At 41.8% G+C, this 18860-nt stretch overlaps 1 protein-coding gene across 7 annotated transcripts in view; it reads right to left on the reverse strand.

Moving 5' to 3' along the window:
- Positions 1-1183: 1183 nt before the first annotated feature.
- The window catches only part of LOC132109609 (calcium/calmodulin-dependent protein kinase type II delta 1 chain), a 177966-nt gene continuing 160289 nt past the window's right edge, over positions 1184-18860 (reverse strand). For 6 of the 7 annotated variants that reach the window (XM_059515844.1, XM_059515888.1, XM_059515870.1 and 3 more), the window contains 4 exons: positions 4995-5070; positions 4820-4914; positions 3627-3860; positions 1184-1862 (listed from right to left, as the gene is read on the reverse strand). In XM_059515844.1, the coding sequence (XP_059371827.1) occupies positions 3628-3860; positions 4820-4914; positions 4995-5070 (404 nt within the window). In that variant the 3' untranslated portion in view covers positions 1184-1862; position 3627. The remainder of the gene's footprint in view (positions 1863-3626; positions 3861-4819; positions 4915-4994; positions 5071-18860) is intronic. The other variant, XM_059515852.1, reaches the window with a different exon arrangement.

Here is an 18860-nt window from a genome sequence, read left to right on the forward strand (position 1 = left end):
ATAAGTGTTCATTTTACATATTAAAACTAGTGTATGAAATGGCAAATGAAAATAATGTAGTTTAATTTTCATTTTCATTTTGCACCAAACGTGGCACAAATGTATTGGAAAATGTAAATGTAAATTCAGAAATGCATTGCCATTTTACATATTGCATTGTCATTTTGCATATTACATTCCAAATTGAATATTGCTACCCATATGCTTCCATAGTTCTGTGGGCTGCCATGACCTTCAGTGCTGGTCCCCTAATGACATGTTTAGTTTTAATACCCATTACACCTAGTAAAAGTCATATTTGGAAAAAAGCAAATATAGCAACAATATAGCATGAAATGGTTTGGGCAAACTCTAGATTACTTAATCCCATACAGTCTGTTACATGTCTTTACTTTGTACTGCAAATTGAGATTTAAGTATAACAAAAAATACATAAAATTTGAAAATGAAATTTGGTTAATAAGCATATTTTTCCACGCTAATGACAGCATATACATACACAGTAGCATGCATTATTGGCAAAATAAAACAAAAAGAAAAATTTATATGTTTCAATCTAATTTTCTGATCTTTTTGTTAACCAGCAGACATTAAAGAAATATTCTAAGTTATACAATTTAGCAGCATGTGTCCATTACTATTACTGATTGTACAGTACAATAATGAATCTCTACAAAATTGGATCAGCACATTTGCATAAATTATCTCATTGAGGTGGAACAACTCCTCTAGGAAGATGAAGTTCTGGTGATCAACTGCATACCACAGATGTTTGTAGAATCATAAAGGCTTTAGTTGTTCTTAATTTTAATTAAATATCACTTTACTAATAAGCTTGGAAACGATATATACCTACTATATTGCAAATTATTCCACAAAGCTCAGTTTGATTAAGTTTAGATGGAATTAACTTTTTGACAAACATAAAATCAAAATGATATTTATTTATTTATATTTAATTGTACATTGTGGCATCATGTTTTTAGATATTAATCGTTTTTAGCAAGTAATTGTGTGTAGCGAGTAATGGGTAGAACTTTTTGTTCCAGACCTGTTTCTCATGTACATACTATCACAATTCATTGAAAAGCAATGAAAACCTATCTGGCATTGCTAGTCAATTATATTTTTTACAGAATGAGCATATAAGCATATCTGGTATAGTGAAGTGTGAGTTGTTACATTGTTTTTTTTCATATATTCAGATGTATTATAACTGTATGACAATTCATGGGCAAAAAAAAATACAATAAAATTATAATAATATGAATAATAAATCTCTAAACCTTATCCCCTCTCATAATTTTGGATTATCCAAGAAAATACCACAATATGCCCTATGTGTGCTAACAAACTATTAATACTCCAAAGTGTAAAGCAGAAATAGCACTTCACATAATGTACATCACTGAAAACTATTCACAAGCTCATATATCTGTCATTTTAAGAAATAAGTAAATCTTGGATCTGTCATTAAATTTTTTTTTTATGACAAATACAAAGAAAAAAAAAGCTTGACTTATTATTTTCTGATATACAGTACCCATGTACCCAAACACCACAGATTACTAACAAATGGCTCCATATAATGTGTTATACAAAAATGTAACCCTTAAAAAAAGATTAAAGAACTAAGTAAGAACATGCCTTTCACATAAATGAGTATAGTGTGTAAACAGCATATTCAATACATATAAATGTACTTGCATACAAACACACCACATCCTGATCTGAAACGATTATCCAACCTAATCCAACAGTTCATGTAAACAAGACTCTGGTACAGTAGACCAAACTATGAAGATCATGGTTGAGTTGAAGCTCAGTTGATAGGAAGGGCTGTGCTCTGGAGTCCTTATTATCTGAAAAGGAAGAATAAATAACATATTACCTCATCACAAATATTATTTATTACTTTTTTATACACTGAACATGTTTTATCTTGTTACTTTTTAAGGATTTTCAGGTCCCATGTGACACAATGGTATATTCCAAGTGTTGTAGGGACATACAATATGGTTTATACAATTTATTTAAAGGTAAATTATACAAGGTAATTAAACTTTACTTTACTTTATTTAACGAAAATCTACTGCAGTTTCCTCCAACTCGCTCAGAAAAGAAAAGTTGTGAGAAATACATTTATGATAAACAGAATACAACACATACTTGCTTTTCTTTAAAAGCTAGTACAGAACCAGGTCAGCATTAAAGGGATAGTTCACCCAAAAATGAAAATTGTCATCATTTACTTACCCATATGTTGTTCCAAACCTGTATGAGATGCTTTCTTATGTTGAACATAGAAGATATTTTGAAGATTGCTGGCAGTCAAACAGTTGGTTGTTCTACAGCCCGAAGCCATTTGTTTTGAGAATAATGGCTGGCTGATGAAGTTATTGGCTGGCTAGCCGGCTTAGCCAAAACCTAAATGGCTGCTGCAGCCGCCAAATTTTTCATAGCTGCAAATGGCTGAAGGTGCCACTTCGTGTCTACAGATGTCTATGTTATACTGATTAACTAGATCTCAATCTTTCCAAGCAATGCATGGCTTACACTATATTTCTACAAAATGCAATACAATGTAATAAAGAAAACACCAGATTTTACTTTCACAACGTATGCAAATATTTATTTTGTAGTCTGTATGCTACTAAACATTTTCAAATAGCCTACAATTGATGGTAAAAAATTACAGAGGGATTTATGGATATCTACTTTTGTTATCCTGTAAATCAGAATATACTGTGTCAATAGCCTTAAAAAATGATTTTCGCCATGTTTTTTGGAATAAAATGTTATATATCAGGCTAGGAATAATATATTTAAAAATCCCTCTGTAAATGTCTTCATAATATAACTAGGTACTACTGAAGTGGAGATTTCGGACCTGGAGTATAAGAGAAAGGTCATTTTGAGAAAACGGGCTTCAAAGATTTATCATCAGACAATGAGATCGCGCATTCAGTCTTTTTACTTTCACAATTGGTTGCTGATAAAAAGGAAATGACCATATTTGGATCCAACAGGACTGTACAGAAGAGAGAGAGCTATACGGTGCATGATTGAGAGGGTGACGGCAGAGATCGCGGAGAAGTATGTTGATTAAGAACGCAAACTTTTGTTGAATTTATGAGAAATCTACAGACGCAAACAGACGAAGTGTAGTAAAATAAAGACCTAAATGTGTATTTCGGACTTTTTTTCACCACAAGTCTGAAAGAAGATATGTTATTGAAGACAAATATCCAAAAATCTCAAAAGTGACCAGGAAAAAAAACAATGTTTTTGCCTGCCGTGTCTCGCCTAAATATAAACACACACTGTTATCAGTATTATTTTGGACAAAGTTTTGCACATTTCACTTCAATGTACACTGAAGCATGCGTCGTGAATTAGCAATGTGGAAACGGTGGTTTGTTACTGCAGTAATATCACGTTCAGTGCTATAAATCTCTCCGTTCCAGAATATTTGGTTCATAACATCAATCTTTGATTCAGGTGTTTGTGCAACCGTGCAAAATTGTGCAACAGAATTTTTGGGTGAACTATCCCTTTAACTAGCCTAGACAAACAGGTCTTTTTAACAGAGATGTTTGGGATCATACACACACACAAAAACAGACCTCACTTGGTGGGCACAGTTGGTGAGCCAGACCGATGGAAGTGGATGTTCTGCCATTTGCCATCACGACGATGCCAGACACGGGTTTCTTCAGACTGCATAGTGCGAGGCATATTGTTGACATCCATGTATTGGGTGAGCCTTATATAAGCGATGCATGCAGCATCCTCACCAATTAGGTGTACATGAGGGTTCAGCAAGATGGTATGGATGGGTTTGTGACCTTTGGAGACAGCTACAGCAGAGGGACAATAATGCTTATATATGAAACTATAGTTTTGTGTCATTCAAGGCACTTTCACCCTTATTAAAGACATTAAAGATATTAAAACAATATGCATGCATGTGGATCCATAATATAAATACATTAAGAATCCATATATTCTTCATTTGTGTAGAATATAAACAAGTTTTCATAACAACCATTTAAATGACTATCCCCCAGTTTCACAGACAAGGCTTAAGACTAATGCCAGACTAAAATCTATGCCTGAGCTGTTTCAACTGAAAGAAACATGCTCTGACTGATCTTAAAATATATCAGTGCCTTTATTTAGTCTCGAAATGCACACCAAATTATTATTATTATTTTTTTCTAAGGCACGTTTATAAAATTTTCTTAAATGTCCTAACTGGACTATGGCCTAATCCTTAGTCTAAGCTGCTGTCTGTGAAACCAGGCCTATATCTCAAAAATTAAGCATGTCATAATCACAAAATTAGTAGTCTGTTTATATATATAGTTCAAAATGTAGCCTAATAAGCCTAATTCTCTTTTAATAAAACTGATTATATTTTGTGCTCAAATTTATGATATTGTAAACATAATAATACTTGTTTTAAATTATGTTCTGGTATTACCATATGAACTGTGATTACACAGTGTGTTCATAATGTTTTCAATTTCTCATAAAATAACCTTTTATATTATGTGATATGAAAACTTTTACATTTACTGCAATTCACATTTTTTATTACTTTAAAAATAAATCTACTATCAAAAACTGTTTCAAAGTAAATCCTGAAAAAAAAAACCTTGATCTCTTGAACTTCAATTTGCTCTAATCCTAACATTTAGCTATAGCATGGCTTCAGAAGAATTTGAATATATAGATATTTTTTTGTTGATAGCCCACTCACTTTCTTAGTATGACAACATTAATTATTTCTTTAACATGTAACATCATGTCTTACAGTTTTCAAAGTAGAACCTGTGGAAATCTGTCCCCTCCACTAGGTTTCCCAACGCTTCAGGTTCAAAAGATGTCAGTCCAGGGTCAGAAATTTTCCTGTGGAATCCAATATAATATAAAAAGCTAAAAGATTATTTATACAGAGTGAAGGCAAAACATAAAATAAAAACACTCACGTGTAAGCTTCAAAATCTCCATTATTAATGGCTTCGATCAGCAGCTCTGTGACTTTAATTATCTCCTGTTTCCGTGCTAAAACATATGCAAAAAAGGGGGAAAAAAGTTAAACACTTGAAAAACTTTGCAAATGACTGTAGTCGTTATCCTTTAGCTGAGGAACAGACCAGACTATGAAATACATAAGTTTTTAAAGGGGTCATATGATGCGATTTAAATTTTTCCCTTCTCTTTAGAGTGTTACAAGCTCTTGGTGCATAAAGAAGTTGCAAAGACTAAAGTCTCGAATCATAAGAGATAATCTTTATAAAAGTTAAGACTTGTCCACGCTCCCCTAAAACACTGCGTTCTAACATGTCTACATCACTGTGTGGGAAGATTTGCATAACGCCGCCTAAATGTTCACGCAAAGAGAGAAGGCGTACCTTTTATTCTCTCTGTAGTAGTGTTGTCAAAAGACCCGGTACTTCGGTACCAAGTCGGTACTAAAAAAAAATTTATGTGACGGTACCAGGTTTCTTTAAGTACCGGTAGTACCGAGGTCCCGTTCAAACCCGGTTCAGCGCTATGATTTCCGCGCTATGTGTTCTGCGCGTCTCTGTGTGAATTAATGAATGGCAGAGACGTGCGGGTTTGTTTACTACATAGACCGAAGCGCATGACGCTTGCATTAATTTCAGCATCTGAGCTTCAGAGTTCTCTCTCCATCAAGCGATCTGAACTTTTCAGTTCATCTCAATGGACGCACAGCGCACCTGTATTTGATGCTCTGTAAACTCTTTGTGAAGACGCACGACTCACCGTCGCTTTGCTGATAGTGCTGTTTCTCACACATGCAAAGAGAGAGAGAGCAAGAGTCTTACCACGCTGAATCGACACGCTATATGTAAACTATTATTTGTTGTCTTCTCCAGTAAAAATAATGGAGTTCATATAGAATTATTCATATTTATTTTCGAACAAGCAGAAGACATACCGGTTTCTCCGGTAGTGGGCGGAGCTAATGCGCAAATGGCAATTTCATTGGCTGGCGCTGATTTCTTACCGTCCCTGTTTTGATTTCAGCAAATCATTTTGACCGAACGCAGACAACGTGATTAATATTCATGAACCCAGCAGCTCATCAATTCATAGTGCATTGTATATACATTGGTATGATAGTAGAATTAGTAGTAGTATTGTCTTTTAATAATAATTAATATGATCTATCACTATTTTTTTACAGAAAAACCTCAATGATCAAAAATATCTTAAGCATCACCACCAGTCTTAAGTTCAGTTAAAATGACAAATATGCATTCATTAGCTAGGCCTAAAAGTTAATTTTTACATCAAGGCATTGTGCTAGAAATATTACTATTATTTAGTAATATGTATGTGATACTGCTACTACTGTTGAAAAAAATTATAATACTTTATTTTTTAAAGAAATAAATCACAATATTTCTTCCATGTTTTAATTTTAATAGCAAATCCCCTTTATTTACCAAAAATAAGATGTGTTTAAATTTCAAAAAAATAAAAGACAAATTAAATTTGGGTGAAACTTGTTTACTGTTTTTCATAATTATATAACTTGTAGAAAAACTTTAAACACAGTTGTAAATAAGTATAAAGAATGGCATTGGTTTTATTTTTAGTGCTAAAAAGTTATTTTTATTTTTAATTAGCATATTTTTGTTTTTTGCTTTGGTACCGAAATTGGTACAGAGAACCGTGGATTTTCACTGGTATCGGTACCGAATACTGAAATTTTGGTACCGTGACAACACTACTCTGTAGTATTGTTGTTTCTGCCAGTGCCATGTCATAGAGACACTGTGTGTTTTTATTGTGAAGGCGAAACTACTTATTTTTTTTATTCCAAAAGAGGATGATATTCACTTCATCATGCCTAGAGTTAATCCATGCTGGTTGCTGAGGAAGTCCATCAACTTCGTGCTGTGGATCGCCGGATCAGCCTTCACCATGGATGAAGCGGTGTCCAGCCCGGGACATCACGTGGTTGGCGCAAGCCCCTGGCTGCTCCTTGATGATTCAAATGTGAGTTTTGAGCAGTGAAGAATAGGCATGTGGTTTTATGTTCATGCGGCGCGATACACAATGCATAAAAAGACAATATAAGTCATTATAATCAGTAATTATGTCCCCACTGGATGCAACAAATGCCTCATTTGTAATGGGTTTTATTGTTTTTGTCCTGTCGCGCCGGTGTTCTGATTGGGACATACATCACAGTATGGTGAGGGGCTTAACATTTCCATCACTTGAAGCGTTCAGCCAATCACAAAGCACTGGATAACTGGCCATAAGCTTTGTAAAAAAAAACGACTCGTTTCAGAAGGCGGGGCATAGAGGAGAAACAAAAATGTACAGTATGTGGAAAATAATGTTGTTGTTTATTTTTTAACCTTAAAACACATAAACACATTTCATTACACCAAATACACAAAATAATGTTCTTTTTAGCAAAATCATATGCCCCTTTTAAACAGTAATACATTTCAAAAAGTGATATTTGATTATCCAGTGAATGGGTTTTATGAGGCTGTTCTTTAAACAGTCTGAAAGGAACTGGCCAGCTACCAATGTAAATCAAATGTTAACCCCATACTCCCTAAAGTTTGACTGTGGAGAACTGTCCTGTTTTATATACCTTTAGAATGCAATTTATAGATTCCACCTTTTTCAAACCAAGAAACTGGGTGTTGCATTTTTGCCCGGCCAGTAAGTATGTGTTGAGTACCATGTTAATTTATTTTAATACTTATAATTAGTGGTGGGCCGTTATCGGGACTCTTATCGGGCGATTAAAAAAATATCACCGTTAATCTATTCTCAAAGTTGGGTTGGGAGCTGGGTCTATACAAAGCAAGCTATGATGACTTCCACCTTGATATTTTATATAACCGACTGGCTGAGGCCAGCCTAAAAAGATGCTCGGGACAGTTGACGGGCCACTGCTGCGCATCGTCAGGAAAGTGTATCTTTTTCACGTGTTTTTAAGCCTTACCGCTTGTCGATTTAAAGCATCCAAACACAAGACGGAAAATTGGAAAAGCTGAACAGAGTAGCTGGTTACTCGGGGGCTGTGTTCAGTGCGCACGAGAGAGATTGAGAGCCGCATATCACGGACAGGGACACTGAACAGAGCTCTCTTCTGCGAAGTTCTCCTCGAAGTCCCTCCTGCACCTGAACGAACAAATACAAATCGCAGTTTGAACAAACAAAAAGATGTGAAAGAGCCCAATTCAGTACTCGCGGTGTTCTGGTGTTCAGGGCTCATGCAGAGAAAGGCGTCTCAAAAGACTTCGAATTCGAACATCGAATTTGCTTATTTTTGCTCTTGTGCCAACAAATACATACAACCCGAATTCCGGAAAAGTTGGGACGTTTTTTACATTTTAATAAAATGAAAACTAAAGGAATTTCAAATCACATGAGCCAATATTTTATTCACAATAGAACATAGATAACGTAGCAAATGTTTAAACTGAGAAATTTTACACTTTTATCCACTTAATTAGCTCATTTAAAATTTAATGCCTGCTACAGGTCTCAAAAAAGTTGGCACGGGTGCAACAAATGGCTAAAAAAGCAAGCAGTTTTGAAAAGATTCAGCTGGGAGAACATCTAGTGATTAATTAAGTTAATCGATATCAGGTCTGTAACATGATTAGCTATAAAAGCTTTGTCTTAGAGAAGCAGAGTCTCTCAGAAGTAAAGATGGGCAGAGGCTCTCCAATCTGTGAAAGACTGCGTAAAAAAATTGTGGAAAACTTTAAAAACAATGTTCCTCAACGCTTTGCAAATCTCATCATCTACAGTGCATAACATCATCAAAAGATTCAGAGAAACTGGAGAAATCTCTGTGCGTAAGGGACAAGGCCGGAGACCTTTATTGGATGCCCGTGATCTTCGGGCTCTCAGACGACACTGCATCACTCATCGGCATGATTGTGTCAATGACATTACTAAATGGGCCCAGGAATACTTTCAGAAACCACTGTCGGTAAACACAATCCGCCGTGCCATCAGCAGATGCCAACTAAAGCTCTATCATGCAAAAAGGAAGCCATATGTGAACATGGTCCAGAAGCGCCATCGTGTCCTGTGGGCCAAGGCTCATTTAAAATGGACTATTTCAAAGTGGAATAGTGTTTTATGGTCAGACGAGTCCAAATTTGACATTCTTGTTGGAAATCACGGACGCCGTGTCCTCCGGGCTAAAGAGGAGGGAGACCTTCCAGCATGTTATCAGCGTTCAGTTCAAAAGCCAGCATCTCTGATGGTATGGGGGTGCATAAGTGCATACGGTATGGGCAGCTTGCATGTTTTGGAAGGCTCTGTGAATGCTGAAAGGTATATAAAGGTTTTAGAGCAACATATGCTTCCCTCCAAACAACGTCTATTTCAGGGAAGGCCTTGTTTATTTCAGCAGGACAATGCAAAACCACATACTGCAGCTATAACAACAGCATGGCTTCGTCGTAGAAGAGTCCGGGTGCTAACCTGGCCTGCCTGCAGTCCAGATCTTTCACCTATAGAGAACATTTGGCGCATCATTAAACGAAAAATACCACAAACTCTTCAGCAGCTGGAAATCTATATAAGGCAAGAATGGGACCAAATTCCAACAGCAAAACTCCAGCAACTCATAGCCTCAATGCCCAGACGTCTTCAAACTGTTTTGAAAAGAAAAGGAGATGCTACACCATGGTAAACATGCCCCGTCCCAACTATTTTGAGACCTGTAGCAGAAATCAAAATTGAAATGAGCTCATTTTGTGCATAAAATTGTAAACTTTCTCAGTTTAAACATTTGCTATGTTATCTATGTTCTATTGTGAATAAAATATTGGCTCATGTGATTTGAAAGTCTTTTAGTTTTCATTTTATTAAAATTTAAAAAACGTCCCAACTTTTCCGGAATTCGGGTTGTACAAAATATGTCAAAATATCCACATTGAAAATTATGCTCGAAAAAACTGTCAGTTATTTCTTAAGTGAAAGTAAGCAGTTGAGGAAAAAACTGGGATGTGTATTATATTGGATGCATTCATCGACAAATCAAACAATTTCAAACAGGGCCCACTGGTCCAACCTTCAACGGGTCCCCGCTGACCCCAGCTACAGCCCTGCTCACGCCTGTTTCACACATACTCCGTCTGCAGTGCGTCTGCAGTCCGTGTGCGTTAAGTATGTGGTGCAGCACAGACTCGATGTGCTTTCACACAGGACGCGTTTGCATTTCGCTACTCGGTAACGTAAACGATCTCTGCACTGCTGCAGACGCAACGCAACTGGAATCCGTTAACATGGGTGCGTAAAAAAATATGCAAACGCATACACACTGCAGACGGAGTATGTGTGAAACAGGCGTAAGTTTGTTTGCACCTTGTGCAATGTGGAATTACTTTGTGATGCATTTTGGAAACAGGAGATTCACCGCCTAGCTTGATAAACCCCTTCTCAAAGACTTACTGTTTGTCAATTTTATTTGGGTAATATTCTGAATGCCTTCGGCAGAATTCGAATGAGCCATTTTAATCTAGATTAATTTCAAGATCACAGTGAGATTAATCTAGATTAAAAAAATTAATCTATGCCCACCACTACTTCTAAATTTCTGCTTGTTTAGAATATGAACTAGTAAGCCTGAACTGCAATGCCTTCATTCTTTTGAGTCAGTTAAAATTAAGAAAGATTTTAATTTTCACAAATCATAATTTTTGTGCTCGTGATGGAGCTGTAGCAAATAATCCACTCATAGCTCCAGACAAAATCACGTCGCTCCACTCGTATACTTTGTCTCACACACTTCAAAGCACTTTGAATGGAACATATAGCCTATAGTACGTTCACTTCGAACTGGAATCATGGCCGAATATCCTGTGATGTCCACTTCACTGGGTACTTATGTTTGAATAGAACAAATGTCTGAAGCCATAAGAGAAACATACTAAATGTGCAGAGCAGGGGGTGCGAGGATTGGAATTGAGAACCGCTGCTTTAGGTAAGCTATTACATGGAGCAAAGATGAAAACAAAATGCCATCAAATCGTTTCTGAAGACAGTCAAAACCTTCAGAGGTACATTCATATAATTCATTATTTCATATATAATTTGAATAATTCCCTTAGCACTCTTTTACAACCTCCCAGCTTTTCCGCCCTGTTTTGACTCAAAACGAAACGTACTTGGTTACTAAACGTAACCTCGGTTCTCTCTAGAAGAGCGAACGAGTACTGCGTCTTAGCTAAGACGCTACGGGAAAAGTCTCTTTTCACGAAATACTGAAGCAAAAAATTATCCTTAATTTTGTATTTTTGTAAATCGCATTTGCAGCAGTACACAGCCATAGGCGAGACGGCTCGTTCGCTCATTGGCTTGTTCTGCGGCAACTGCACAGCCTATCGAGCGCGGGCTGATGCAACATCAGACCAATAAGGGCGCTTTGCGCCCTTCTTGCCACTTCCCGCCGAAACGGGTGTGGCCCAACCTATAAAAGGAGCTCAAAAAGGCTGACTCACCTGATTTATTTCATCGCCGAAGCGAACCAGAGTGAATCGTGCGCACGGCAGAGAACGCAGTACTCGTTCGCTCTTCTTACGAGAGCTCTCTCGTACTGCGTCTTAGCTAAGACGCTACGGGAACCCAATGTAAAACGCCGTGCGCGCAGGGATCACACACCAATAAACCTGAAGCAACGCCCAGGATTTACAGTGCACAGTCACCTGAGGGACTCACAGAGAGTCCAGGACAGAAAAGGGAAAAAGCCCTCCGTCCTATATCTAGCAGCATCCGTAGATGCGGCAATATGACATCACACAGGCGAGGCAAGGCCTGACCAATGTGGCAATGCGGGTCTTACGCAATACTGCCCATATAACAGTCGGCAGCGCATAGCGCCCGTGAACTCAGAATTCCCCTCAGGGCCCTGATTCGACTATACCGACAACAGCCTTGCTTGCAAGGCGAGGACCTCCAGGTTATAGAACCTGATAAATGTAGACGGTGAGGCCCAACCTGCCGCCATACATATATCCTGCAAGGAGATCCCAGTAGACCACACCCACGACGAGGCGACGCCTCTTGTGGAGTGTGCTCTGACGCCCAACGGGCACTGAAGGCCCCTTGAAGCGTAAGCTAATGCTATGGCGTCAACTATCCATCTGGATAGAGTCTGTCTCGAAACAGCCATTCCCTTGGAACGTCCACCGAACGAGACAAACAGCTGCTCCGTCTGCCGAAAGGCAGCAGAGCGAGACACATAAGCTCTTAAAACCCTGACAGGGCAAAGAAGACTCGAGTCTCCATCCTCCCCTGACACCGGCAGGGCAGACAGGGCAATAACCTGAGCCCGAAACGGTGTGTTGAGGGATTTCGGCACATAACCGTGCCTAGGTTTGAGTATGACCCTTGAGTCATTGGGCCCAAACTCAAAGAACGACTGGCTCACCGAGAGCGCGTGCAAATGGCCGCCACATAAACTTTGAGCGTGGATGGGGCTCTGCCCTTATCCAACAGCTCCTGTAGGAAGGAGAGGACCTCCGTCACCTCACAACTAAGGGGTGAATAACCTCGAGCTGTGCACCAGCTGGAGAACACCGACCACTTCGAGGCATACAGACGTCGTGTCGACGGAGCTCTAGCCTGAGTGATGGTATTTAGCACTCCCACTGCGAGATCAGCGGGTAACCGTTGAGCGCCCACACATGGAGGGACCACAACTCCGGTTGAGGGTGCCAAATCGAGCCCCTGGCCTGCGAGAGGAGGTCCCTCCTCAACGGTACCGGCCACGGGGCGACATCTGCTAACTGCATCAAATCTGGGAACCATGGTTGGTTCTTCCAAAGAGGTGCTACAAGCAGTATTGAACATCTCGTTTCTCTCACCCGTTCTATCACCTGCGGAAGGAGAGAGACGGGAGGGAATGCATAAAGCGGGCAGCACGGCCATCTCCGTGACAGCGCGCTTTCATTCTTGGAAAAGAACGCGGGGCAGTGAGCGTTTTCGTGGGACGCAAAGAGGTCCACCTCCGCCATGCCAAATCTCTCCCACAACAGCCGGACTGTTTGCGGGTGTAGAGACCATTCGCCCGTAGGAACATTGCCTCTGGACAGCCTGTCTGGACCCAGATTCTGCAGTCCAGGCACATGCACTGCTCTCAGCGAGCGCACGTTGCGCTGAGCCCAAACCAGGAGGCGTTCCGTCAGCCTGCACAGGTTTCGGGACCCGAGACCGCCCTGGCGATTTATGTAGGACACCACGGACATGTAGTCCGCACGGACTACAACGTGGTGATCCTTGATATGGGGACAAAAGCGCGTCAGCGCGTTCTCCACTGCCAGCATTTCCAGGCAGTTGATATGATGGAGCTTTTCCCGTTCTGACCATAGGCCAAAGGACGGTCTGCCTTCGAGCAGCGCTCCCCATCCCGAAGTGGAGGCGTCCGTCGACACCATTTTCACACTCGGGGAAGTCCCCAGGCTTACACCTGATCGGTACCAGCCGTTCGCTGTCCAAGGTGCTAGAGCCGCAACACAGCTCTGATCGACCTTGAAATGCAGCCGGCCAGACGCCCACGCTCTGCGCGGCACCCGAGCCTTCAGCCAGAACTGCAGGGGGTGCATGCGGAGCAGGCCCAGCCGCAGAACCGGATATGCTGAGGCCATGAGACCCAGCATCTTTTGACAGTGTTTGAGCGACACGGTCGCGCCGCAGCAGAAAGAACTCACTGCGCGCTGAATGCCCATCGCGCGCTGTGGTGACAGCCGCACCGTCATGGAACACGAGTTCAGAACTATACCCAGAAACAGGATCGTCTGACTGGGGTTCAGCGAACTCTTCGCCCAATTGACACTGAGGCCGAGCTTCTCGAGGTGATCGAGTAAAACGGCCCTGTGGTCCACGAGCTCCGCTCGTGATCGGGCCAGAACCAGCCAGTCGTCCAAATAATTCAGCACTCGTATGCCTCTGAGTCTGAGAGGAGCGAGCGCTGCATCCATGCACCTCGTAAACGTACGAGGAGCCACGGAGGACTGTAAACTGGTATGCCTGGCCCTCGAAGGCGAATCTCAAATATCGCCTGTGGTTTGACGCTATCTGTATTTGAAAATACGCGTCCCTCAGATCTATTGACATGAACCAGTCCCCTCTGCGAAACTGCGCGAGGAGTTTCCTGGTCGTAAGCATTTTGAAACTGCGTTTCATCAATGCCTTGTTCAGCTGTCTTAGATCCAGTATGGGCCTGAGACCCCCGTCTCTCTTGGGCACCAGAAAGTATCTGCTGTACAGCCCCCCCCTCGTTTTGAGCTTGAGACACAGGCTCTACAGCCCCTTTGCTCAACAGTTTTGATATTTCGGCCCGAAGTATGTGTGCTACTTCTGTTTTGACCATAGTTTCGACGCGCGCTGAAAAGCGCGGAGGGCGTCGAAAAAAACTGTAGCGAGTAGCCTCTCTTTATAATGCCTAGCACCCAATCCGAAACCCCTGGAAGCGCTGACCATGCATCTGCATGAATGGCTAAGGGCTGGATGCGAAGTGCGCTCTGTTGACCGGGCAACGGCGGCGCTCGGGTGTGCTGCGCATTTGAGGCGGGGAGCGCGCTGATCACAGCGGGCAGATCGCTCCTCCTCGACCCTGTCCCGGCGCTTAACCGACTGGGGGAAGGCTGAGCAGGTCCCGTGGGACTCGATATGTCTGCGAGTGACTGTGGGCTGCATATGCCACTTTCAACTCGCTGTCTGCCTGTGCAGAGCGTACGTGCACGGGCCTCGTTTTTACAGAAGCCACGCGCCGTATGTGACATAGTGTATGTGGGCACTGGGGATTGGGCCCGTTTCGGCGGGAAGTGGCAAGAAGGGCGCGAAGCGCCCTTATTGGTCTGATGTTGCATCAGCCCGCGCTCGATAGGCTGTGCAGTTGCCGCAGAACAAGCCAATGAGCGAACAAGCCGTCTCGCCTATGGCTGTGTACTGCTGCAAATGCGCTTTACAAAAATACAAAATTAAGGATAATTTTTTGCTTCAGTATTTCGTGAAAAGAGACTTTTCCCGTAGCGTCTTAGCTAAGACGCAGTACGAGAGAGCTCTCGTAAGAGAACTACTATGCTGTGTGCACCTGAAACTGTTATTGAAAACTGTGCTTTATGCTGGACAGTATTAATTTATCGCCAGTTGTTCAAATCGTGGTAATCTAATAACGGTTTTAATGGTAATAAAAAGATGAAACGGTAATACTAACCGTGGGGAATTTTATCATGATTTATCATTAAACCGGTAATCGTTACATCCCTAACATCAAGGCAGTACTAGCCACGAGGATAAAGAAAAGCCAAGAATATTATGACTTTAATGCCCATAGTCTTTTTCCTTTACAACTGCGTCAGATGCAGGATGCAGACATGGTTTCTACATACTGTTGGTTGCACAGGGCACTGCTCCTCAACCAAACATCTATGTGGTAACCTTTCAAGGCACACAGTACTTATACAACATTGATGTCTCATTCTCCATGTTCAAGAGCCTGCACCCACTGAACTCACAGTGAATGATTACAGGTCCCCCTTGCAATTTTCATTTCCAGTATTACCATCTCAAATCAAAGTACCTGCCACTGGTGCCACTGAGCTCAGCCTAAAATCACTTGTTCAGGGAGAGTGAGCCATCTTAACTCATGTTATCACAACTAATGAAATGGCTAAGGACATCCTTCGTAGTGATTCACATTGTTTACACGTGAAGATGATTCTTCTGCACAATCTGACTTTGCTGCAGCCTGGAATTAAACTGCTGGTTTCGTCTGGTCAGAGGAGAATTGGCCCCCCAACTGAGCCGGTTTCTCTCAAGGTTTTTGTCTCCATTCTGTTACCGATGGGAGTTTTGGTTCCTTGCCGCTGTCGCCTCTGGCTTGCTTAGTTAGGGTCACTTCATCTACTGCGATATCGTTGACTTGATTGCAAATAAATGCACAGACACTATTTAAACTTAACAGAGATGACATCACTGAATTCAATGATGAACTGTCTTCAACTGTCATTTTGCATTATTGACACACAAATGTTTTCCTAATGAATGTTGTTCAGTTGCTTTGACGCAATGTATTTTGTTTAAAGCGCTATATAAATAAAGGTGACTTGACTTGATTTGACATGTTATGGCGGAGTCAATAGGTTTCCTATTTTTGCCGGATGCCGGAGCGCTCCGCAGCACTACAGGGCAGAGTACGCAGGACAGGAAGTCGAGTGACAAAACAGAACAGCCAGAAACAAAATAAAAGATCCGTTCAATTTTCAAAATAAAATACACCGCGCTTATATTTCCCTACACTACACCTTGAAAACGTCATAATGGGCGGAGACAGCCTTTTGAAGTTTTAACCCCGTTGACACGATGGATGAAGAAATGAAAAGAGAAAAGAAAAGAGTTCTATCCTATACTCCTTCGGATGGAAAACTGTTCCTGGTTTGGTAGTTCTGTTTATAGAAACTACATATCGCGCGATCACTCCAAAATTCGCGAGATTACATGGGGCATCGTGACGTCAGCTGTCACTCATGACCGCAGCCGTTCCGCAACAAATACGGACCTGGTGGGTATTGACGGACGACGGAACACGGAGCTGTCACGCAGCGGAGCCGTAACGCAGCCGTTACGCATCTGGTGGAAATTGGGGGTAAGCCTTTCCCTGTGACCATCCAGTAGATTAAAAGAGCAATTTTTTTTAGCAAATGTGTCTGCAAAGTTGATCCAAATGACACGCTATGAGTCTGGCTCATGCAGGGAACCCCTGCATGACACAGCCAGGTATGGTGAGTGCGTCCCTTGCCTGGGCAGCGCCAACGCTGAGGGTACGCTCACCGGGACTTTCATGAAGGCGGTCCTTTCCAACCGGCTCACCGATTTCTTCCCTACCGAAGTCCCTCGGAGGAAGAATCAGCAGATCAGCAGGGTTCAATAAGGCTTGAGTGAACTCATGCCGGCACAAGCCTGCATGCTTCACTCTCCCCACAAGGCCACGATATGCCTTTGTGCTTCACACAACGCCCCTTGATTTCAAGCGGCTTGATTTCCTTCTGTGAATATAAGGAGGAAGGCCTCATTTTGCGTCACTTTCTGCCCAAGCGATCTAGTTCGGCAACAGCTTCAAGTCACCAGAAGGCTCCATCTACACAGCAGCATGCTAATGCCGCACCCTCAATGACTCAGCCTCAATCCAAATCTGAACCTGGGCTTGCACATTACTTTCAGGTGGCAAAACGCTATCCATTTCCGAAGCACCCGTGAGTGACACTGGATTGTGTCCCTCAAAAGCAGTCTTGATCAGTATGCAGAGAGGAAGAGGAGAGGGAAGCTCTGTTCCAATTGGATCCACCCTTCAGTGCCCACCCAAACAAAATTACTGCTGTGATAGCGGACCCACATTCTCAAAAGATCATTTCTCCTTATAACCACGAATGTCAGTTCCCCAACCAAGTGCAGCAACCTGCCAATCGAAACATTCAGACTTCTTGCAACCTGGCTCTAGGCTTGGAAAGCCATCCTGGATGTGTCAAGCTGGGTTTAAAAAAAAAAAAAAACCTTGGAAAGAGGTTACTTGCTCTATTCAAACTTAAGTACAGGCAAGGCATTTTATTTCTAAAGAACATTTAAAACAGCAGCTGCTGACCAAAGTGCTTTACAATCTAAATAATCAAATACACACATGATAAATCATGACAACGTTATCTGGTTAGAAGTGCAAACTTTTCTTGCAAAAGGAGCCATGGAGACAGTTCCTCCAGCAAACAGCGAGTTAGGCTTTTACAGCCATTACTTTCTTGTTCCCAAAAGAGATGGCGGGCAAATATGCCCAGGTACTGGTTTTTATCAGTGGAATGGAAAGATGCTTACTTTTATGTCTAGATAGCCCCTCATCACAGACCATTTTTGAGATACACGTTTGAGAGGGTGGCTTATCAATATACAGTCTTTCCATTCAGACTGTCTCTGGCTTCACACACACTTACGAAATGCATGGACGTGGCGCTTTAGAAATCCGCATTATGAATTACCTCGCGATTGGTTTGTGCTACACAAATTGGTATGGGAACTCATCGCTTACAGAGCTCTCTGTCTCCCTTGACAGTTTTATTATTCTGATTCCATTATACAAATCTAAAGTTGATTGATTCAGCCCAGATAGGGCATGGATTATGCCAAAACTCTCCCTGATGATTCAGCGGCTGGTGGCTTCATTTAAACTCTGGACTTTATATTTCCTCAGAGTTTTCCAGTGGATGCTAGGCCTTATGTTGGCTGTCTGGGCCTGTTTCATATGCAGCCATCAATATTGGCTCAAAGCCCATGTACCATCCCATGCTTGTGCCTGGGACATTTTCATCTCAAGATAATACACCACTTCATCACAGCTGTGGGCCCTTGGAACACTTTTTGTCTGTTTCAGTCAGGTATCCAGTTGGGACTGACTTCCAGAAGGAAGGTGGTCATGGCAGTTGTCTCCAACTCAGGTTGGGGAGCACTGTACAATTGCAGAACAGTGTTCGGCTCCTGGTAAAACCTGGAGAGGCGGGACTGAGGTTCAGAGTTAAGTGGTGCACAGGGAAAAAGAGGGGGGGGGGGTAAGGTCGGGAGGGAGTGTTGATTAATGAAGCTGTCCTTCAGTCTGCTGGTCCTGGCCTGGAGACTCCGCAGTCTCCTCCCTGATGGCAGCAGACTGAAGAAAATGTGTGATGGGTGAGTGGGATTACCTCCAATGCAGAGGGCTTTACAGCTGAGACAGATTCCTTAAATGTCATGGAGGGAGACACCAACGATCTTCTCAGCTGCTCTCACTATTCGTTGGAGGGTCTTTCGGCAGG

Source organism: Carassius carassius, chromosome 2, assembly GCF_963082965.1.
Source record: "Carassius carassius chromosome 2, fCarCar2.1, whole genome shotgun sequence".
Classification (NCBI taxonomy): domain Eukaryota; kingdom Metazoa; phylum Chordata; class Actinopteri; order Cypriniformes; family Cyprinidae; genus Carassius; species Carassius carassius.